This window comes from Trichomonas vaginalis, chromosome I, assembly GCF_026262505.1.
Source record: "Trichomonas vaginalis G3 chromosome I, whole genome shotgun sequence".
Lineage (NCBI taxonomy): Eukaryota > Parabasalia > Trichomonadida > Trichomonadidae > Trichomonas > Trichomonas vaginalis.
In genome coordinates, this window is record NC_067203.1 from 25,533,635 (window position 1) to 25,556,291 (window position 22,657).

The following is a 22,657-nucleotide window of genomic DNA, read 5'->3' on the forward strand; positions in this document are numbered from 1 at the left end:
AGTTAGAGAAATATGCTAAATGATAGTTTGATTGATACATAATCTCATAAATAACTATTCTCTAGATTTAGATACAATTGTCCCTTGAATTGTTTCAATTATGCTAAATTGTCACTTTTCATTGTAAATTTAGCAAAAAAAATTTAATGGATTTGTCATATATATTTCGCCAAACGAAATGGGAAGGAGATTGCAATGCATTTCCGGAATTCTTCAATTCTGATGAGTATTTAATAAAGTCTATGCGAAAATCTACTAAACTTGTCGGTCATAAAGGTTGTATTAACACATGCGCCTTTAATCCATTTGGTGACAAGCTTATTACGGGCTGTGACGATGGATGTGTTTGGATATGGGATATTGGAACACAAAAATCAAAGCCATTGACAATGCTTCACCCTCATATTACTAATGTTTTTACAACAAATTTCCTCTCTTCAAACAAATTTATTTCCGGAGGAAACGATGCTACAGTTCAAATTGTTGAATTTTCTCAAACTAGTGCTTTTACAACTTCTTTTATTAATCATCACGTAAGAAAAGTTTTGTGTTCATTCGTAATTGACCCAAATACATTCGTAACATGTTCATCAGATTCAACTATCCGCCTCTTTGATACAAGAGTCCCATATCGATCCACTGAAAAAGTGAATTTAAAGATATTAACCGAAGCAGATATGAACTACGATGGTCGTGACAGATTGACCATGGATCTTATAACTCATAATATCCGTTCTCAAGGCGAAGGAGGCGGTAAAAATGAAATTCCATCATATTCAGTTGACGAAACACTTTTACTCGAAATTAGCGGTAGGCATTCTCAAATATTCTCGATGGATGTCAATCCTGTTGACAGAAAACAATTTTTAGCTTCAGCGGCAGATGGAACCGTAAAATTATTCGATTTACGTGCAATTAAAGAGCCTCATCAGACAGAGTATTACGGATTTTCAGTTCGAGAAGCATACGGATCCGAGCAGGAAGTTACAGGAGCCGCATTTGACGATACAGGAAAAAGAATTGCAGCAACCGTCATTGGTGGCGACATTCACGTCTTCGAAACAGCAAATTCATACAAATTGGAAGAGTTTACACCACCTCCTCCAAGAGAACGCCGCAATTACCGCGGTCCAAGAATAGATCCAACAGAATTCATCGACGAAAACGGATCTCTTGACATTATGGCACTCAACAGAGCCATGCAAGCAACTCTTCACGTTGAAGAAGAGGAATACGACGAACACGAAGAGGAAGAAGAAGAAATTCAACAACAAAACGCTCCAGGATGCATACAAGTACTTAGAGGACACAAATCTTATGAGACAATCAAGTCTTGCAACTGGTTTGGCGATTTCGTCGTTACTGGTTCCGATGATGGAAATATCTACTTCTACAATGTCGAAACTGGCAAAATTAAGAAATGTCTGAAGGGCCACGAAGGCAATGTAAACGTTGTTGCTGTCCACAGACAGAAAAAGATGCTTGCAACAAGCGGAATTGATGATTACGCAATGTTGTGGCAACCTGATGCTTTTACTTCTATCAACGAGGAAGAAATTGAACGTGAAGTTCAAGAGGCTCTTGAAGATTTGAGAAATAATGCTGGTAGAAGCCAATTTATCCAATGTAATGTTATGTAATTATAATATTTTGATTTTTTGTATTTTGTTTTACTTCGAATGCGATAAAAATAATATTTCAACACATTTAAACTGTCTATTGTATTATTTGGATATCAAATTATTTTGGAGCTTATATTAGAACTTAATAAATATCATTGTGATGTATTCCAGATATGAGAGATATTCGTGAATAATATTCCCATAAAACTCAGATATTGATTGAGATATGAACTGTAACTTTATATCGCTTCAAAATTAAGACATTAGAGTGCCTGATATTTGTTATTCAATAAAAGTATATAATAGTGTCGATTGGAAACTTCTTATATTGGAAATAATTCAATATAAAAATCTTATCTATAAGATTTTCCTTTATTTTAAACTATGACATAAAATTTTCATGGATGGTTTAGTATAATAAACCTGTTATGAATGAAATCTAGGCACATTCGAATTTCCAAAAAAAATTCGAAAATCTAAAAATGAAATGAAAAAACACAAATTTATCAAGATAAATTAGATTTTCAAAAATTTTTGGAAAATAGGAAGTACTTATTTTCCATATAATATCCGATTTTTCTTCTTTTTATCGCATAATCTTGTTGAATTATTAGAAATTTTTAATTTTAAACAAATATTCAAATCTTTTCGTATGTTTTACTTAAAAACATCTTAGAAGTAGTTTTTCTAAAACAATGTTTCATATATTTAAAAACGTTATGTAAATTCATAAAAATATTTTAGTCAATCTAACTCTAACTTGATCAATGTAATAAGAAAAGTAAACAAAAATAAAATAGTAATAATACGACTGTTAAAAAATGATGACATACTCGCAAAAACTCGATAAATCGAAAAGAAAATTACTCGAAGCAAGGTAAAAAGGATAATGGTAGACTTGTTATCGGATGCTGTTGAAACCCTAAGTGGTAAAACAATCCAATTTTCGATAAATTTGTTATTATAAATACTCGAGGAAATATTAATATATCATTAGGTAATTCACTTAAAAATGTCATGGAAATCTATAACTTAAATCAATGGAGATATTTATATGGAATGGTAATGAAATGTTTCTGAGTGGAAATTTTTATCTTTTCATTTAAAGTTTTTCCTTGACTTGATTCATTTGTCCTTTACGTGTTGAAGAATACATCTCGAATTTATTGAAATAATGGCGCTAAAAATTTGCTTATTTTGGGATTGAAGAAAAAGAATGTAAAATTTCAAGAAATTAATGGAAGATGTAAATACAAGAAGAGAAATATTTAACTATCCAAGCTACTTTGGATCATAATAAAATGTACCGAAAGTGCTCAATCAGATGTTTCTTCTTTCCCTCAAACATTTTGATAAGAAAAAGTCGATTATCTGTTCAATTGTGTGCTGTTACATATGCGTACGTTCTATTTCGTGTAAAGTCTGAAATTTTCAATAATTTTGTAACGAAACCATTTTTGTGTAAACGTTTTTATTATGAGCATAACATGGACAGAGCAACAAACTACAACTAAAATAAGACCCCCATCATCTAGAAGAGATAGCGAAGAAGCAAATATAAGGAGATCTTATAATAGGTTAATGAGAAATTCTCAAGTCCAAATTACTGCTGAAAATCAAGAGTTTTTATCACCAGAATATCTTGATTATCAAAAGAAAACCATTATGACAGAAATTAAAAAGCTTAAAGAAGAAATTAAACCACTAAACAAACAATATTCAGAATTACTCGCACAAAAAGAACATCTTCAACCAGAAAGTGATGCAGATACTTCAGGCTTTACAACAGAATATGTTGCAAAGATTTCTGAGGAACAAAAACGTTATACACAATTAGAAACTGAACTAGCCAAAACTAGGAGGTTCTTTTCTGAGGCAACCAAGCTAAGATTACAATATGAATCGAGATCTTATTTAGAAGAGATTAAAAATTTCAATGAATTAATTCAAAATAATCAAAACGCTATTAACGCCAAACAGAAGCAGATATCATCAATTACAGAATCACAATTAGCAGATACAATTAGAGAACAAGATTCGAAGATAAACGAACTTTCGATATTTTTGAACCAATTACATCAAGAAGAGCGAACGCTTAAAGAGAAAATGCTTGAATACCTTGATAATGCTGCTGCATCAAGTGATAATGCCAAAATAGAAATGCTTAGAAAGAAACTTGCAGATCTAAAGACTAAAAAGATGCGATTAAATGCAGAATACCGTCGTCAAGAAACTGATGTAATGATTCAAAAAGATACATTGATTTCGCAGATAGAGAATAAGAAGAGAAAGAAACAAGAACAAAATTATACAAGGAACTGGAAGAAGAAACTAAATATAAAGGAAATAGTTGTTACGGAAGATGATTACCCAGAACCATCGGAATTACCTCCACTTTATAATAATCAGAATTAATTTCTTCGGAATTCCTGTTGAAGTATTACACAAGATTTTTTGTATGTATGTAAACTGTTTTTTTAAAATACAAAACAAAAATTTTATGAAATTGTATAATATCACTGTTAAAACTATAATGAATGATAGAGTGTATCACAAATATATACTAAATAAGTTAAATGTAAGAACAATTCTACATTTAAATTAGGGAATTTAGAAGAATATTTCGGGAAAATAATATGAAACTGAAAATTAAATGGAATAATACTGAATAAAGCAGATATATCAAATATCTAGTAGAGAAATAATGAAATATAAATTAAAAAAGGTAGTATTGCTGATAACATGAGCGAGATATTAAACAATTTTTTTTTCATAAAATTGCATTCGAAAAATTATCAAGGTTAAATTAAACTCATTAGATTTTAAATAAAATCAGGATTAAAATTCAAATTTCAATATATAAAGTATATATTATAGCTGTTTACAAAAATTATTTCGTGAAGCTTTCGTAGCTCAATCGGTAGAGCGTAGGTCTCATAATCCTAAGGTCGCGCGTTCGAGTCCCGCCGAAAGCAAATTTCCTTTTTTCTTTTTTCCTTTTTGCAACTGATTAGGAAAACCGCCGAAAATCATCGTTTTCCACCAGGATTAGAGCCTTTCTACACCTTTTTGTTCTTCTGAGCATAGTTCTCAAACAATTGAAACCAAAATTGAAATAATATATATCTATTTATTGCTTTTGAACATTCTAATAACGAAAACACGCCATTCCAATACGTTTTGACTTGATTCAGAACCAACTCCAGTATTAATTTCTAATATGACTTAAGATAAAGAGTGTTTTTTTTTGTTTTGTAAAATACATAAAATAAAACAGATATTTATATAGTTATTGAGGAAGATCAAAGTGTTGATCTGATTCAAAAGATATATTTGCATCACCTTTTTGATTTTTGATAAAATTCGCAACATCATCTTGTAAATCTTTTCTAGATAATATATATTGTGCTAATGCAGTAGCTCCTATAAGAAACAAGTTATTAGTAGCTTCATTTTCGAACTGCTGCTGTTGATTTGTTTCATGAAAATCGTAAAACATGTTTGAAAGAGTCATTTTCTTATTTCGTTTCGATTGCTTCTTTTCAGAACTCTTTTCATAATGCCAATTTGGATTTTCACGTCGAAATTGTTCTCGAATTTCATTTGCTTTTTCAATGTAAGGCTTTTTTTGCTCGTCAGATAACGCACCCCATTGTTGTCCTATCAGTTTTGATACATCGTTACCTCCTATAAGTGGATTTTCAGCTTTCATTTTAGGCTGCATTTCAAGATAGTATAAATTATATGCATTTGGCGGCCGCTTGGGTTTCGGAGGTGGCGGTTGTTGCTGGATTTGTGCCGGCATTAGAGAGCGTATTGGCTCATCCAATGTCGGAGGATCAAAATCCATTTTTTATTTTCCTCTGAAACTAATAAAAAAGGGGTGAAAAAGAATACATTGGGAAATGACATCTTTTATAATAAAATGAGCATCATCTTAATGGTTAATGAATTCTACACAGAACCAATTTACCTAATTATATCCCACCTAGTGGAAGTGCTTGTTTAATAACATAATTTGACCTTAAAATTAATCAATATTTTATTAAATATAATTAGACATCAAACATATCCTATTAGTATATCTATTTTGAGTTGTTGTATCATCGTTGGTTATGCTTACATGATCACATATTCAGATGTGATGAGATATTTTTCATCGACGACAAAAACATTATAATATAAAGTTTTATTGCATAACTATGCCGATACAACTCAAAAACAGTGAAATTGTCAAATTTCAAAAATAATGGGAAATTTGATCAAAATATTGCCGTTTATAATTATTTTCCCACATGAAGGACGAAAACAGAAGAGTTCATCTCCAACTATGAGGTTTGATTAAACAACTTCTCAATAAGCTGTGCATGATAGAAATCCCGAACCAGACAAGGAAATGAGAATTCCAATCTAAACACTCTTCAAACAAGGGATATTAATGAATCTGATTATTAATAATGAAATACAGAATCCAATTCTATATATTTTGGCCACATTACACATTTTTTTAAAATATTATCAAGAAAAGGGAGATTGATCAAAGAGTTCATTCCTAGTAATAACTTAGGAACGAGACACTTCAGTTCTCTCAATGTAACACCTTTAATGGCCGATATTTTTTTAAAATTTAACATGATTTCATTGAAATTGTATTGTTCTTGATATGTTTCGCGTGAAATTCGATATTAGATTTCAATTTGTATAGTAAGAGAAAGACAATCTGATGTTTCAATAGAAAATATGATTGTTGACTTTGGAAAATTGAAGTTTGTCAACAAATTATATATTCAATTGGTATAAAACTAGATTGCAATCATATCAGAAGGAGTCAAAAAATTAAGAAGTGAATTCATTTAGTCAAAAACAAAAATAATTCCATTTTTATTAAAGATGGATAATTCTTATCATACAGGAAATAATGCTGAAATTGAAGTTCTTGAAAATGAAGGAATACTTCGGAAAATATACTCGGAACTAAGTTTCGTGGCAAATAATAGGAAAGACGTAATCGATTCAATTCGAGAAACTGCAGCACTTCAAAAAGGAATAATTTCCTCATGGAACTCATTGATATTCATAAAAATGATGACCGTAGCCTTTACGTTGATTTTAGGCTCATTAAAGGAGATGATTTATACTATTATTTGGAAAAAAACAAAGTTTCAGATGCCGAAAAATTAGTATGGATTTATTTTATTGCTGATCAATTGGAAACTCTTCACAATAATAAAATTATTCACAGAGATATTTGTCCAAAGAATATTCGAATTGATACAAAACATTACCCTCACATCATCGATTACGATGATGTTCAAAAAACAGACAATCCAATGCAAACTTCTCGGCGCCATGGAACAGGTCTTTATCATTCTCTTGAAGTTATTAAATCTCTCGATTACACGCCAGCTTCCGATATTTTCGCGCTCGGTGGTGTAATATATTATATAATGACAGGAAATGAACCGAACCAAGCAGCTCAAGCTGTAATTAAATCCTGCAAAATTGAATTATAGTACTTTCAAAAAGAAATTCTGAGTCAATTGAAAAGTCAATTGAGTAAATTTGTTAAAAATCTATAGCGTTTTGGTAAATGCAGATCATATTGCACAAAATCTCGACAAACCTATTAAAGAAACAGAAAAGGATGTTAAAGAAATCATATCCCTTGTTGGCAGATACCCAGAAGATTTTGAAGATTTCCAAGATCTCAGTCCGAATGACTTATATGATGCAGAGATCATCAGTATATTGAAAATTAATATCAATATACTCCTTAAAAAGTTACAAATTAATCAACTATCCGAAATTGAGAAAATAATGAAAAACGAAGATAAGGATCAAGAGTTATATAATAAAGAATACAAATTAAAGTCACTTGTAATGAGCTGCATCGCAACAAAACCAGAAACTAGAAAAGATGCTGCTTTTATTAAAAACTCCGTCTTAACAGAAGCAGCAAAGCTTGATAAAGAACAGAAGCTTGAGTTCGAGAAATTGTTCCAGGCAGGAATTCTTGATCAGGTTGAACATTTGATCAATAATCATTTCCCTATTGAAAAAATTATGGAGAAACTCAACTTAGTGACTCCATTGCCTGAATTTGTTGCTAGGAAGAATGAATTATCTTTTAGAGCAGAAAAAAATGCCAATTAATTTCTTATTTTCTCATTTTAACATTAATAATTACTTTTTTATTGACTTATAAATTTTAGATATATTTAATACAAGTGAGACGCATCTTTTTATAATGGAATCAAGATTTTTTTTTTGCTTACATCACTCTAAATGATATATGTGTTATAGTAGATCAACTAAATACAACAAAAACATATGTACGAATAGCAACAACCAATTTTTTTAATAAACAATAAGAATATAAATATACGACTTTCATCCCCAGTAGTATACTCTTCCACCATCTGCATCCTTCAAAGAAAGCTCACTTGGAAGCTTAGACTTTGGAAGAATTGGCACGTTGTTATTTGACTTCTTTGCGTTATTGTAAACTTCTTCTGTGACAAAATTATCTTGGAATTGAGCATCTTGTAGTCTTACAGGAGATGTTATGATTTGCGAATGTGTTCTTTGCCTTCTTTCAAACTTAGCTTCATCATTAAGTATTTTTCTCGCGAGATTAGTTTGTTTTGTAGTATAATTCTCGAATGCACGTTGTGCAGCTTGAGCACTTAGAATGTTTTTGGCTGTGTTTCTAAAAGAAGTACGAGCTTGACAAGCTGAGCTTGATCTTGCAATACCTTTGCCTTGTGGTCTTGGAATTTTACTTAGATGAGGTATTTGTTTTGGTGCGGCCGCTCCTCCTTCAACAGGGATAGATTCTTTATCAATAGGATCTATCGAACCTGTTGTTCTACTAGTTTTGGAATTTGTTTTCTTCTGGGGGAGCGGTAGTGGGGCTTTGGTGATGCTGGCTAATTGATGGCTCCAATTAGATGGTAGGCTCATCTTTAATACAATTTCAAATTCAGATCTATTTCAATCAAAAAAAGTGTAAATATTTTATCGTCGAGTAGTCATATGCAAATGGTAATACAATAATATTTTACTAATTTCGAAAATACCGATACAAAATTTTCGTTTATAAATTTTGCCGTGAAAATTCAAAATTTGAATATAATTGAGATGATTCTAAGGAATAAAAATGGAAATTGATCAAAATCAATCACTCTTAGTCAACTATAAGAAATAAAAATATTCAAGTCATATATAAATAATATTTTACATTTATTTTGCAAAATATGACAATATATAAATTTATCTTGCGAACCAGATTGGAAGAACAGGTGCAGGATCAAAGTACGCGTATACAAGGGTGCATAAATCTATGAAGGAAATAATAGAAATGACAATCATTGATACACAGAAGAAATATCCTGAAGATTGTCTCATTAAATTGTTAATACTAAGAGGGAAACATATGAAACATGTTATTATAGATACATATGAGTCCAATGGACCATTGTTTGTATCAGAAAGCGCATAAAATAGATGAGAAATAACAAAAAGAAAAGCAATCAAAGATTGACTATTAAATGACCTTTTTCTGATTGATTCGTAAGCAAATAACACATTATATACAAGGGCTGGTATAGTTGTGAACCTATTCGTGAAACAAGCAGCTCGTCTTTCGTTTTCTTGCCAGACAACTTTCCATTTTTCTAAGTAAAACAATTTTGACAAAAACAAGAAAATTTTTGTGTGAATAAGGGATTTGAGGCATGAAAAACCGGTTTTGAGCATCATTATCAGGGATGCAACTAAATGCCATCCACTGAGGTGTATTACATTAGAATCTGTTTGGTGTTTAGAGATGAAAGAAGAATATTTTTCATATGTTGGGTTTTTCTTGAATCCCATGAGTAAACTGACTAAAAATGAAAAGTAAACTATGAGTAACGGTATCAATACAGAATATATTCTTGTTTTCAGGCTTTTTGATTTGGAAATAGTCCAAAAGATGGTGAAAGCGTAAATAGGAAGGGCTAACCATGATATAGATATGGAACACCCTGTAAATATCATTTGAGCTATTAGAAGAATGTATTGGGAAGGAGAATCTGTTTTGAAATGCATTGAAAATGAGCAAAACATAAGAGTTGCAGTAACCATAAAGTGACAAATACCTCTATCACCGATATAGCGAGATGATGCAACAAGAGAATGTTCGCACATCAAACAAATTGATCCAAGAAATGCAAAAGGTATTGGAATATTAAAACATCTAATCGCAAAATAAGAAGCTGGTATCGACATGAAAGAGAAAAATGCAGGAATTGATCGAATGGAGTGGTAAACTGTGGTTGGATATTCTTCGTTTAGTTTTAGAGACATATAAGAGTCATTGTATTCCATCCTTTGGCCAATTAATCGCAACATTATCGCTCCGAGAGGTGGTTGAGTGGTTGGGCAGAATTGATTTTTAGCATAACAATGAATATAATCAAGATAAGTTTTGTCTTCAGTCACCATATTTCTAGGACTCCAAAGCAACCAAAATCTGTTGAATATTCCCAAAAAAATTAGAAACATCAAGATGACTGAATCGTAACCATCGAATCTGAAAGGAATAATCATATCACTCTCTTGTACTTCGAGAATTTTAACCTGATTTTCAACATCTGGTGTTAATAATTTCTTTTTCTTACCATTATCATCATCACTCATAAAAAATTTAAAAGGAAAATTATCATAATAATCTCTAAATTAGACCATCTTTTTAGTTTCCATAACGAAAAATCGCCCATATGTCAAGGCAGCAACGTATTTTTTTCGAAATCAATTTCTTTTATATATTAATAATCCATTGGAGTATCACCTAATAGGATGTTGTTAATAAATGAATCCCAAAAACAATAAACCAAAAATAAAAAAGAAAATTTTTTTATCAATCAGTAAAATAAACTCAAGTTTTTTGAAACATGGTTGAATTCAACCATAACAGGATATGAAAGACTGATGTTCTCAAGAATATCAACTGATTTTAAAGTGTAAACAATTCATATCTCAAATTTATAGCTTGATTTACTTAGGAAGTAATCAGAACATAAAGATAGCTAAATTACAGGATAAATTTAACCATGCATCAATGCAGGTTAAGATGTAAATGACTCTATATTAAAAAAATTGAAATTTAAAAATAAAATTGAATTTTTATAATAATCCTAGAAATTTTTCATCAATGATCCCAATAATTGTCAAGGATTTCAAATAACTAGGATTCATCTGTTTTTTGCAGGTTAATTTGTGACACTCAACAACTGCTTCTTTATTAAGAAATGCAAGTTGGAAAAGGTTATCGAGATAAGATTGAGTTCGATTCTGTATATCTACACCACATTTAAGTTTGTAACAATTTGCGAATGCATGTGATCCAATTTCAGTAACGCAAATTGGAAGATTGATATGTGTTAACGAAACACAATCTGCAAATGCATAACGCCCAATTGTTTGCACAGAATAATCGGGAATGAGAATATTAATTAGGTTTCTACATTCAAGAAATGCACCACCAGATATGTTGTGAACTGTTTCAGGAATATAGAAGTACATGAGTTCAGATGCAGGAGGGAAGCAAACCAATGAAGTTTTGTTCTTATCAAAAAGAACACCATTGATCACTGAAAAGTATTCACTATCATGGCATTCGAATGCTCTCAATGACTTACAACCCTCGAATGCTGAATATCCAAGACTTTGCAATGAGCAATTTTCAGGAATAATAAATCGTTCTAAATTTGTACATTGACTGAATGCATATTCTGATATGACTATTGTTTGATTTGGTACTCTAAATGTTGTAATGTTAGTATATTGAAAAGCGTTGGCTTTTATTTCTTTGATGCAATCTGAAAGAATGATATTGCGTAATTTTGTTGCACAATCAAAAGTTAATGTCCTTATAGTTTCAATTGGTGGATTTCCCACAAATGTTATGTTTTCAACACCAGAATAGTAAAAGACGGATCCTCCAAGAGTTGTTAATGATGGAGGAAGTTCAATTGATTTCAATGAAAAACAATTATCGAAGACAGAATTGTATATAGTAGTAGTTTTATCACTTAACTTGATTGTTTTGAGTTTTTTGCAATGTGCAAAAACCCCATGATTTAATGTAGTGGGGCTTGATTCAAAAAGTACTGTTTCTAATGATTGTACAGTCATGAAAGCATAATTATCAATTTTTATTAGGTTGATTTTAAAATGAATCTCAGTTAGTAAATCACATCCTATGAATGCACTGTTCCCTATAAAAGTCAATGATTCAGGAAACTCTGTTAAATTGAACTTATGACATCCACTAAAGGCATCGCCACCTATTGATTTTATAGAATTCGGGAGATTAATATACTGGAGATTAATGCAATCACGAAAAGCCCCATCCCCAATCCAAATTAATTTGGAATTTGGAAGGAAATTAATTGTAATCAATTCCGTAATTCCACGAAAAGCTGCTTGGGTTATTTCAGTGACATTATCAGGAATGTCATATCTTTCATTTAAACTCAAACACAAGATAATTGTATCTCTATTTGAGTTATAAAGAATATTTTGATGATCAAACCAAAACTGGGAATTTGGAGGTAATGTGAGATTTATATCGTTTGGAAAGCACGAACCTCCAAAGTTTTGAACACTATTTGGTATTATTGCACTCTTAAGATTTATGCATTTAAAAAATGCACACGACTCAATTGTTTTAACACCTTCTTGAATTGTTATTTGAGAAATATTTGAATATGCAAAGCAAGAGTTTGGAATAATTGTGAGATTTTTTCCAAGAATGACTGTATCAAGATATTTACAATTATAAAACGCCCAACCATAAATCATTGTAACAGAATCCGGAATTGTAAATGACTTCAAATGTGAATATGCGAAAGCATTTACCTGTATCAAATTTAATACCGGACTGAATGTTATTTCTTCTAACAATGAATAAACAAATGCATTATCTCCAATAACTGTTACAGTGTCTGGCATCCTAAATGAAGTAACATTATTGTATGGGAATATAATAATTATAGTCTTTTGCTTATTATATAAAACATTATCTTCTGCAAAATAATTAGTACTTTGAGCATCACATTCTATAAATTCTATGGTTCTACAATCTTTAAAGGTTTCGTGAGTAATACTTCTTAGATTCTTTGGAAGAAAAATCTGTTTTAATGGGGTTTCCATAAAAACATATGCAGCTATAATTTCAAGTTTGGAATTAGGACTGATAGTTATTGAACTTAAAGAATATGATTTAGCAAAACAATATTCTCCTAAAGATATAACTTCATCTGGAATACAAATTGTAGACAATGAATGACAACCCGAAAATGCGCTGTTTGATATTTCTTTGAGATTTTTAGGAAGAATAATATCAGATAGCAAATGGCAGCCAGAAAATGCTCTGGTTTGTATTTGAGTAAGATTTTCACAGTTTGTGAAATTAATCGTTTGAAGTTTCCCACAACTTTCAAAAGCACGCATGCCAATATTTTTAAGTTTTGATTGCTGCGGGAATGTGATAGACACAAGAGTTGTTTGGCTCTCTTTGAAAGCAAAATTAGTTTCATCTCCATAAATAATTTCACATTCAACTTTAAGGTGAACCTCAATGCAACTATCAGCTGCATAGAGAATTCGATTATTCTCGAAATAAATCTCCCCTACAACTATTTTTCAGAAATCGATATCCTATGCAAAATTTCCCAAGAAATTAATTTTATGCCAAAGCATCCCTTCAAAACATGATCGGTATCTTAGAAAAAGAAAAATCGGGAATTATACTTTCATTTTTATTTCCAAAATATTAGTTAAAATAAAAAGTCCCAGAATTTAAAAAATTTTATTACAAAAACGTATATTTTTGTGAGCACATTGAAATTCTTTCAAGTGTTTTTTCACAAAAATACACCTTTTGAAATAGAATGACATCATTCTTTCACTTTTTGAATTCCATTCAAAAAGTGTAAGAATGATGATAATTTTATTTTCTTGGTGTCGATTATTTTATTGATCGGTTTGAGAATATATTTTGCTTTGGATTCGATGCTGTGTCATTTTATGTCTATATACTTAATCAAAATTCATAATTCATTCACCGATATCTTAGAAAGATATTTACGATATCTTTCCAAAAAGAACTACAAAGATATTTTGTATGGTGGAATACAAACAAATGACTTTTAAATTGTTTAATGTCTGATCAAAACATTCATCTAAGCGGTAAAAACAGAATTGATCTATTCAAAGAAACACATACACAAATATAATGTAAAATTACATGTTAAACATCGTTATGTACAATAACTGCTTGATAAAGTCATATTTAATTCGTATGCAACTCAGAATTAATGATCATCATGTAATGACAGATAATCATGGAGAAACTGCTCTTCATAAAGCAGCGAGTAATAATTGTAAAGAAGTAGCAAAGCTTCTGATTTCAAATGATTCAAATATCAATAAGTCGCACAACTTCTTAATAGCACTGTGTAAATACTAACTAAAAAGATAATAATGGATGAACCTCTCAACATATCGCAGTGATTGGATAAAGGAAAGAACCATACGAACATCTTATTTTACAAGGTTCAAATATCAATGAAAAAAAAATGAACATGGAAGAACTGTTCTTGGTTATGCAGGAAAATATAATAACAAAGAAATAACTGAACTACTTATCTCTCATGGTGCAAATGTCAATGAAAAAGATTAATCCTGAATAAACATTGTAACACTGATGAATAAATTAAAAATCAAATCAAGAATAACTTATGTTACCATTTGGAACCCATATATCTCTCTCGGTCGTTCGATATTCAATTTCGGAGATATATGGGTTCTATATGGTAACATCTATTTATTTTTCTATATTATGAAAGTAGGAATCGAGTATTTTGCATTTTATCGGTGTGTAGCGCCAATAATTTTGATTGAAAAAATAAACGTCAATGAAACCTTCTGGACTGAGCCAGAGCTTAATAAAAGCTCATGAGATTAGTCAAGGGGTTGATAAGTCATCATCGGTACTTAGCGAATATAAAAATAAAGTTGATCAGAACTTGCGCATCAAAGAAAAATGCATTGAATTACAAACTCAGCTTAAAATGACAACAGAACAATTAGAATTACAAGCCACAGAGTTTTCATTCCAGAAAAATGAACTATTATCTCAAATTGAAAGTTTAAAATCAATCGAATCTGAATTAAGAAAAAAAATTTTTGAATTGACAAGTGAAAAGAACAAAACCATTAAACAATATGAGATTAAGCTTCAACAAACAGTTTCTGATCACGAAAAAGAGCAAAAAGAATCTCTAGAACAATATAACTCCGATATAGAAAAATTACGAGCGGAAAATGTTGCATTACAAGTGGCCCAAGAAGTCATTGATGCAGAAAATAGGCGTTTAAGTCGTCAAAATGAAGAATTAATGGGCCATGTTCAAAGTCAAAATGAAATTGCAAATAAGCGCATAGAAGTCGTTAAAGGACGTTTAGATGGTGATAGTGCACTCATTTCATCATTACGACAACAGATAATTGATATTACTAAAAAATATGATGGACAAGTTGCTGATTTACAGTCCAAAGTTCTTGAAGAACAGACTAAATCAGAGTTACATCTAGGAAATCCTCAACTATGTGAAGAAAAAGTCAAAAATCTTGAGAATCAATTAAATTTATTACGTAAAAACAATACAGACCTTTCAAATGACGTAATACAGAAAACCAATCAAATATCTTCACTTACATCATTAATTGATCAACTTAAAAACGATAAATCCGTTCTTGAAATTACTGCAAATAAAGATCGACAAATTGCTGCCCATGCTACTAATAAACTTAATGCTCTTGACTCCATATCATCATGCTCTAGCATTAACAGACAGAGAATTGATCTAATGAAGGTTTTTGTTGAAGAATTTAATTCACTTCACAAACAAATCAAAATGAACAGAGATATCAAACTCAGAGATGTAATTCTATCAGTTGTATTTGCTTTCAAGTGGTTCCACTCTCTAAATAACGAAGTAATTGCAAATACAGGCGGATTAGGCTATTTTAAGTCGAATTCGAAGACAACTTTGATGGATTTGTTCAAAAGAGTTAATTCAGAGATGGAATACGTCAAAGCATCGAATGCAGCGACTACTAAAGAGAAAGATTTGATTTCTAACAAATTAGAAACAGTTAAAACGAAATCAAGAAAGAAAAATGTTGAAAATGAAGCTCAGGCACTCGAATTGAAGACAATGATAAAGTGCAACAAGATGCTGCATAGACATATGACAATAATACTTCCAGACTAGTTTTATTTATTTTTTTTTGTTGTTTTTAAATAAATGTTATGTATAGATTGTTTGAATGTTTGCTAAAATCAATCATTATTGTTTTTTAAAAGCATAACTGAGTTAGAGACAATGCTTATATTTTACCATGATGCTAGTTTAATATATTAACAGATTCCATCATTTCAAACTACAATTAACGAATCAGCTACTAAGCTTTGAGTGCTTTTCTTTTTTAGTGCATTTAATTACAGAAATGTATCCATAAAAAAGATGTTTTTTATATTATCTTAATGTTTTGATAATAAGATCGGAACATTTAATGATTTATACTATTACAATATACTAGATGGGAATGTATATATATTGTAAAGGCGTTTGTTTTGATATTTGTAATATTCCGTGTAATGAGATTTGACAATCTTCTAGTCTTGATTTTTTTATATTTAGTCTGATCACTTGTTGTATCTCCTATCAAAAGAATGACTCATAACATTTTATTATAACAACATATTAATATGAAATGATGAAGACAAAAAAGTTTTATCTCTTTACTATATAAGATGAATATTAAAAAAAAATGTTTTAACACACATAGTTAAATATTTTAGAAGGGAACACCATAGTTTCTTAGTTTTGCTTTCACTTTTTCTTTTGCATTCTGCTGAGCATGAGACACAGCATTAACTCCATAGCAATCTTTCCTATAAATATTACAACCCTTTGACTTCAAGAAGTCCATACAATCTAAGTATTCTACAATTGCTGCACAAAGGAAAAATGATTTACTTGTATCATCGGGATTTTGGAAATCCCAATTAATATCAAAGAAATCAGCGAATAAAGTTATTAGTTGCATGTCTAACTTCCTAACAATTAAAGAATAAATGTATTTCTCTAGTTCTATTTGTTTGATTTCTTCATTTGTAAATTTTGAAACAATTAGAGAAAAAAGATTAGACAAAGTCTCAACAGAAGGTTTTGGATCCTTTTTATTGGATTTGTTAGCTATTATTGTCTGTTTTTGACATAAATAATCAAATATTTGAATGATATCTTTAATTGTAACTTCAATTTCAGTTTTTTCAAGAAGAAGATTCATCATTTCTGTGTTATTATTAATTGCTGCATATGAAAATATCGAATCAACATTATTTTCTTCTAATTTCAGCGATGCTCCGTTTTCTATCAAAATTATCACACTTTCAAGCGAGTTTTCTCTAATTGCCATAGACAAAGGTGTTGAATGGTTATTTATTTGTTGATTTACATCAAAACCTTTTGAAATCAAGTACTTTAAATTCTCAATATTATTAGTTGATGCTGCATAGTGGATTAGACCCCATCCTCCTGATGTTTTCATGTTTGGATCACTTCCATGGTTAGTAAGGTAGTCCATTGTAGATGGATCTCCGAATTGCGCACACCACATCAAAGGAGATGCGCCACGAGTAGTTTGTTTGTTAATATCAACAAGATTATTCTCAACAATGTATTGTGTTATTGACAAAATATTGTATTTGACTGCATAATGGAGTATGTTTGCCCCATAAAAATCGGTATTATTTGTATCTGCTCCGAGTTTGATGAGATATTCGAATACATCATGGCGTCCACCGGCTATTGAGAACATGATAGGTGTTTTTTTCTTGGAATCTTGTGTGTTTATGTTCCATTTAAGGAATTTTAAATAAGTTAAGCATTGAATAGCTCCAAAAAGTGCACAAACACAAATGATTGGAGGTTTTGATGCAAGAACTTCAAGAGGAAAGTTAGGATTTTGTTTAAATGTGATCTCAAGTTTGTCAGCATCTTTTAAACTGGATAAAACTAGATGAAATGCCTTTACATCATCTATTATAATCGCATTAACAAGCGAAGGGATCGATGATTCATTCGCATACTGAACTAAAGTTTCCATTTACGTCTTCGAGGAACTTCCTCTGATACTCAGAATACTAAAAATGAAAATAAGCAAATATAATGCAAATGACATCAACTAAGCATCTTATTCACAAAGCAAACCTTACCAAATTACAAAGAAATAAAAAATAATATTTTCGTCTTTTGAACATTGGATACTTCCTCCTATTAAATATGCTTAAACTACACATGACCTATTAGATTTAATAGTAGTTCAAAGCAATTGCCAATCAAAATCTGAAAAATTTCGAAAATTATAAAAAACAATGAATTTTCGCACATATAAATATTTAATCAAACAAAATTGAAACCAAATCTCACCAGCAAATGAAAATCCATCAAATGCATTTTGGTGAGGAACAAAAGTAGCATCGGACTCTGTACGTCTACGCTTCTTAGAAAGCCTAGACGTAGCAGGCTTTGCTTTTGGCTTCCTTGGTGGTGTAATCTTCTTGTTGAGGACATCATCCCAACTAATTCCTTCGAAGAATGGGTGTTTCTTGATATCCTTGAAGGTGGCACGCTTAGTTGGGTCCTTTCTCAAGCACATCATGATGAAACTGACCAAATTTGGATCAGCATTCGGTGGGAATTTCGGTTCTTCATGTAGAATGTTGTCATAAGTCTTTTTGTTAGTCTTTCCGACAAATGGAGTAATTGTATAGGAAAATTCGTACGTAAATACTCCAAGAGCCCACCAATCGATTTCAATACCGTAATCTTTGGATAAAATCATCTCTGGAGCGAGATACTCGGGTGTTCCACAAAATGTTGACGTTGTGCTATTGTCTGCCTTTCCATCAGCAACAATTTTCGACAAGCCGAAATCGGTAAGCTTAATGTGGCCACTTTTAGTCATTAGAACATTTTCTAGCTTGAGATCTCTATAGATTACACCTATAGAATGAAGATAATCAAGAGCTAGCGCAACTTCCATGACATAAAACCGGACTTGTTGAAATGGAACGCAATGGCCAGTTTCAATTAACTTAAACAATTCACCACCAGAGACATATTCAAGGCCAAGATAAAATTTCTTGTCATTCTGGAACGAAAACTTAATTCCGACAATAAATGGATGTTGAGAAAGGAGAAGAATGTTTCTTTCAGAGAAAATAGTGTTAATCTTATCATCATTTACAAGTCTGGACTTATGAATCGATTTGATTGCATATATTTTCTTCGATTGCTTGTGTTCAGCCAAAAGTACTTTGCCATAAAAGCCAGAACCAAGTGTTCTAATAATCCTAAAGTCACTGATCGATAAAGATTTCTGATGCAGAGTCAACTCTTTAAATTTTTTAATCCAATTTTGCAATGATTCGGAGGAATCAGCCGCAAGTTCCAATGTCTCATTGCTATCCTTAACAATAAAAGTATTATGAGAATCCCCTTCTTCTCTTAGGATCGTAGTCATGGAATTTAATTTCAGAATTTCTGCAATATCGCCAGTACTCTTGTGTTTAAAGACCATTTTACCAGGGTACAGTTCGCATTTTACTTGCCTCCACATACTGACCTTTCCAGACCTCCTTTTTAAGGTTCCAGCAAGGACTGGAGATTCAGACATAAGATTGATTTCAATAATATTCTGAAGGGAGGCTTCCGACCAGAAAGCTCTCTCAATTTTTTGTGATGTTTACACCAAAAGTGAGATTCGTTAAGCGTTTTTCTCGTTGAATATTGAGTTTCCCGGATTTTGAGTTATTCATAAAGCTCCTCTATATTATACCCTATCTACTGATATGATTATTTTTGAAAAATCTCTTAAATCGACCTGCACTGAATTTTTTAGGGAAAATTCGAAATTTTATAGGCGTTTTCTGTAACGTTTTTTTTACGGAATGAAATCCGAAAAATAATTTTTTGAAGAATCATTTGGGTAGAATACTTATCGAAAATTATATTTATTATAATTTTGGTCGATAAAAATAAGCGGATTCAAAACTGGCAAAAACCCTTTCGGCAATTTGTGGACGATTCCGAACCCCCTCATTTTTGAAATTTAATAAGAAAAATAGAATCTTTATTAAATATAGATTTTAAAAAACTTGGTTATAAATTACGAAATTTTCTCACTTGGGCTAAAAAGTGACAATTTGGTCGGAAGCCACCCTTAATTTTGCAATCTTAGAAAAATGAAAACACGAATTATACTATGGATAAATTAATCGAGCATCGTATAATTTGATATGAAGAAAGGTACATTCACTATTTTTGACAAAATTTTAAATTTTCATGGGGTTGTAAATCTTATAATAACTAGATGAATAAGGAATGAATCCCAGTATAATGTGCATCATTATATTAAATACTATATGTAAGGCTAATGATTCTATTAACACTTATGAAGATCTATAGTATTTGAGCAGATAAATTTGATAATTTCCAAAACTCTTATATTTCAAAATTAAAGTGTGCGAATGCATTTAAATGAGAGCAAAAAGAGATTGATGCTGTTAAAACTAGGTGTTAATTTGCAATTATTTCGCATCACAAGAACTACCCAGTAAATTCGGCTATCTTTCTTTGCAATTATTCTCCATTATACATATAATATAATGGTTAGGGTTTGAAGAAAAGTTACTAGAGAATTATTGACTTTTGAAATAATGCAGAATTTTACTTGAAGAAATCATTAATTTATGAGTTCCAAATTGCTAAGCATGACGAAGGATCATTAAATTTGCTACAATTAAATACACTAATTGCAGAATTAAGATTTTTGAAATTAAAAGTTTGAAATATTGCCTTTTTGAATAAAAATTTAAATTTTATTATATAATCATGATAATATCTTATAGAAATTAAAAGAAAATATTTTGAACCATTCAAATATTTTGAATGTCTTATCAATTTAAAATATGAAAAGATAGCTTGATTTTATCATCATTAGTTGTTATCAAAGTTTTCTTCTTTTGATGAACAACAGTAAATGATTTGTTAATTACTTGTCTTCCTTTTTCGCAGCAAAATCGAAAGTTATGATGATAACCTTGCTCTCAATTTTGAAACTCTCTGATTTACAAGTAAGCATTCCTTTGGAAAAGCAGTCCTATTCTGTTTTCAAGATATTTTAAAGCCTCCATTTCATACAATGCGCAGATCTATTCGAAATTGCAAGAACTCTCAAGAAAAATGCAGCAGCAAAGAAGATTCCATAGTTTCTAGCATCAAAAATTTATAACCTTAATACAACAGTTAAAGAGAAGCTCGAAAAGAAAATATTTAACCATAAAGCTGGAAACCATTCGATATCTACTATTGGATCTAATAAAAAGTTAATTATAACATATTTAACATGCTATTTGTTGACTTTGTTCCATTATATTACCATATATATCTTTTTGAAATCTAAAATATTTTTACGATTTTAACCATGTGTTGTTGAAACCATATATCAATCTTAGCTAAAGTATAGTTTATGAGTCTGTCACCATCTAACGTATGAATTTTCAAAAATGTCAAATATGTTCATTTTTTCTGTAGATTCAGCCATAATTTCACGTTGTTATACTATTCAACTATTATTTAATATTTTTATCGATTTAAATATATGATGATATGCTTAGTTCTCCTGGAAATCGATTTTTAATCGCAATTTTAACTTTCCAAAAAAAATTCAAAAATAAAAATCCCTCTCAATTTTCTAAGTTTTATAACTCGCCAAATCTCTAGCCCAATTTTTTTGGCCCGTATAAATATTGTTAGGCACTATATAGGGATGTTATTTATCCTATTTTCATCCCATTTTACTGTTATCGCCTAGTGAATATACCTTTATATGAAGTCACTTTTCAAACAATAAAATTGAAGTCAGATCTGCCAATATTTTGTATATGCAATAAAATGATAAATTTAATTACTTCGAGTTTCCCAAAGAATTGAATTTGTCAATTCCATTCAATTTAATAACAGAATTTTATCGTGAAATACTTAAAATGCATGCAGTGACTACATTTATCATACTTTTCGACTATTAGCGGTTATTTTACATCATCTTCAGAAAAGCAATTAATCGTTTTGATCGAAAAATATATTCCACATTTCATAATAATTTATATAATTTTGGATTATAAATTTTTGACAATTTCAAATAATTTAAATTAAATTTTAAGATACACGAAGATTGATAATAATTTTAAAATAAATTAATTCAATAACTACTCAATTAAAAAGTTCCTTTTCTCACAATTTTCGAAAGAATCGGATAGCCTCATGGTTTATAAATCCATTTATTTTGTTCATTTTAAAGCCTAATTTTTAATCTTTTATGATTTTTTTTCTAAGTTTCGAAATTTATTTTTTACAGTGTCAATAGATGACATTCAAATTTTGTTTTCGATATGCAGAGTGCTATAAGCTTTATTCTCTTTTCTACCATAAACTATTGCAATCAATTTTCGATATATATAATATTTTTTGTGCAGTTGAGGGTTCGAAAGCTGAACATTAATTACACGCGACATGAGTAATACTATTCATAACTCCCAAAATGTCATATGTCCAATTATTATTTTTAGATTTAAAAGTCACATGTTTTACCTTATAACTTTTGATTTGCTCATATACTGTATGCAACTAGAAAAACTGTTGATAGAGAGACAATCAAGCATGGTAATTGATGAAATCAATACAAAATATTCAAAATTATTCTGAATAAATTTATAATCTAGCTCTCTTATTGCAATTAAATATATTTACCAGTGTTTGAATAAAATATTAAAGATATTTTCCGAGTAATAAATAAAACTCGCAATCAACAAAATCATTTGCATCGAGGTAAAGGTAATTGGTTGATTGTAC

At 30.4% G+C, this 22,657-nt stretch overlaps 12 protein-coding genes and 1 non-coding gene across 13 annotated transcripts, besides 2 other annotated features; 7 read left to right on the forward strand and 6 right to left on the reverse strand.

Moving 5' to 3' along the window:
• Positions 1-127: 127 nt before the first annotated feature.
• Positions 128-1,739, forward strand: TVAGG3_1049020 (protein modification by small protein conjugation or removal; the record flags this gene model as incomplete). Its single annotated transcript, XM_001325437.1, has 1 exon — positions 147-1,640. The coding sequence occupies one exon, from the start codon at positions 147-149 to the stop codon at positions 1,638-1,640; it is 1,494 nt and encodes a 497-aa protein (XP_001325472.1).
• Positions 1,740-3,091: 1,352 nt separating this feature from the next.
• TVAGG3_1049030 (uncharacterized protein) lies at positions 3,092-4,287 on the forward strand (the record flags this gene model as incomplete). Its single annotated transcript, XM_001325436.1, has 1 exon — positions 3,099-4,037. One exon carries the CDS (start codon positions 3,099-3,101, stop codon positions 4,035-4,037), a length of 939 nt encoding a protein of 312 aa, XP_001325471.1.
• A 237-nt stretch (positions 4,288-4,524) lies between these two features.
• Positions 4,525-4,597, forward strand: TVAGG3_1049050. The gene has a single exon. It is a non-coding gene; the product is annotated as a tRNA-Met (tRNA).
• Positions 4,598-4,911: 314 nt separating this feature from the next.
• Positions 4,912-5,479, reverse strand: TVAGG3_1049040 (DNA binding; the record flags this gene model as incomplete). The annotated part of the gene is made up of 1 exon (XM_001325435.1): positions 4,912-5,472. The coding sequence occupies one exon, from the start codon at positions 5,470-5,472 to the stop codon at positions 4,912-4,914; it is 561 nt and encodes a 186-aa protein (XP_001325470.1).
• Positions 5,480-6,679: 1,200 nt separating this feature from the next.
• On the forward strand, positions 6,680-7,135 carry TVAGG3_1049060 (cAMP-dependent protein kinase protein; the record flags this gene model as incomplete). The annotated part of the gene is made up of 1 exon (XM_001325434.1): positions 6,680-7,135. The coding sequence occupies one exon, from the start codon at positions 6,680-6,682 to the stop codon at positions 7,133-7,135; it is 456 nt and encodes a 151-aa protein (XP_001325469.1).
• Positions 7,136-7,439: 304 nt separating this feature from the next.
• Positions 7,440-7,775, forward strand: TVAGG3_1049070 (uncharacterized protein; the record flags this gene model as incomplete). The annotated part of the gene is made up of 1 exon (XM_001325433.2): positions 7,440-7,775. One exon carries the CDS (start codon positions 7,440-7,442, stop codon positions 7,773-7,775), a length of 336 nt encoding a protein of 111 aa, XP_001325468.1.
• A 237-nt stretch (positions 7,776-8,012) lies between these two features.
• On the reverse strand, positions 8,013-8,585 carry TVAGG3_1049080 (uncharacterized protein; the record flags this gene model as incomplete). Its single annotated transcript, XM_001325432.2, has 1 exon — positions 8,013-8,585. One exon carries the CDS (start codon positions 8,583-8,585, stop codon positions 8,013-8,015), a length of 573 nt encoding a protein of 190 aa, XP_001325467.1.
• Positions 8,586-8,828: 243 nt separating this feature from the next.
• On the reverse strand, positions 8,829-10,313 carry TVAGG3_1049090 (dolichyl-phosphate-mannose-protein mannosyltransferase protein; the record flags this gene model as incomplete). The annotated part of the gene is made up of 1 exon (XM_001325431.1): positions 8,895-10,304. The coding sequence occupies one exon, from the start codon at positions 10,302-10,304 to the stop codon at positions 8,895-8,897; it is 1,410 nt and encodes a 469-aa protein (XP_001325466.1).
• A 477-nt stretch (positions 10,314-10,790) lies between these two features.
• On the reverse strand, positions 10,791-13,121 carry TVAGG3_1049100 (uncharacterized protein; the record flags this gene model as incomplete). The annotated part of the gene is made up of 1 exon (XM_001325430.1): positions 10,791-13,121. The coding sequence occupies one exon, from the start codon at positions 13,119-13,121 to the stop codon at positions 10,791-10,793; it is 2,331 nt and encodes a 776-aa protein (XP_001325465.1).
• An 850-nt stretch (positions 13,122-13,971) lies between these two features.
• On the forward strand, positions 13,972-14,139 carry TVAGG3_1049110 (Ankyrin repeat family; the record flags this gene model as incomplete). The annotated part of the gene is made up of 1 exon (XM_001325429.1): positions 13,972-14,139. The coding sequence occupies one exon, from the start codon at positions 13,972-13,974 to the stop codon at positions 14,137-14,139; it is 168 nt and encodes a 55-aa protein (XP_001325464.1).
• Positions 14,140-14,587: 448 nt separating this feature from the next.
• TVAGG3_1049120 (uncharacterized protein) lies at positions 14,588-16,011 on the forward strand (the record flags this gene model as incomplete). The annotated part of the gene is made up of 1 exon (XM_001325428.1): positions 14,588-15,949. One exon carries the CDS (start codon positions 14,588-14,590, stop codon positions 15,947-15,949), a length of 1,362 nt encoding a protein of 453 aa, XP_001325463.1.
• A 402-nt stretch (positions 16,012-16,413) lies between these two features.
• Positions 16,414-18,035, reverse strand: TVAGG3_1049130 (histone-lysine N-methyltransferase family; the record flags this gene model as incomplete). Its single annotated transcript, XM_001325427.1, has 1 exon — positions 16,536-17,849. One exon carries the CDS (start codon positions 17,847-17,849, stop codon positions 16,536-16,538), a length of 1,314 nt encoding a protein of 437 aa, XP_001325462.1.
• A 30-nt stretch (positions 18,036-18,065) lies between these two features.
• Positions 18,066-19,426, reverse strand: TVAGG3_1049140 (protein serine/threonine kinase protein; the record flags this gene model as incomplete). The annotated part of the gene is made up of 1 exon (XM_001325426.1): positions 18,066-19,421. The coding sequence occupies one exon, from the start codon at positions 19,419-19,421 to the stop codon at positions 18,066-18,068; it is 1,356 nt and encodes a 451-aa protein (XP_001325461.1).
• A 21-nt stretch (positions 19,427-19,447) lies between these two features.
• Positions 19,448-19,967: a mobile genetic element.
• A 78-nt stretch (positions 19,968-20,045) lies between these two features.
• Positions 20,046-21,633: a mobile genetic element.
• The last annotated feature ends 1,024 nt before the right edge of the window (positions 21,634-22,657 follow it).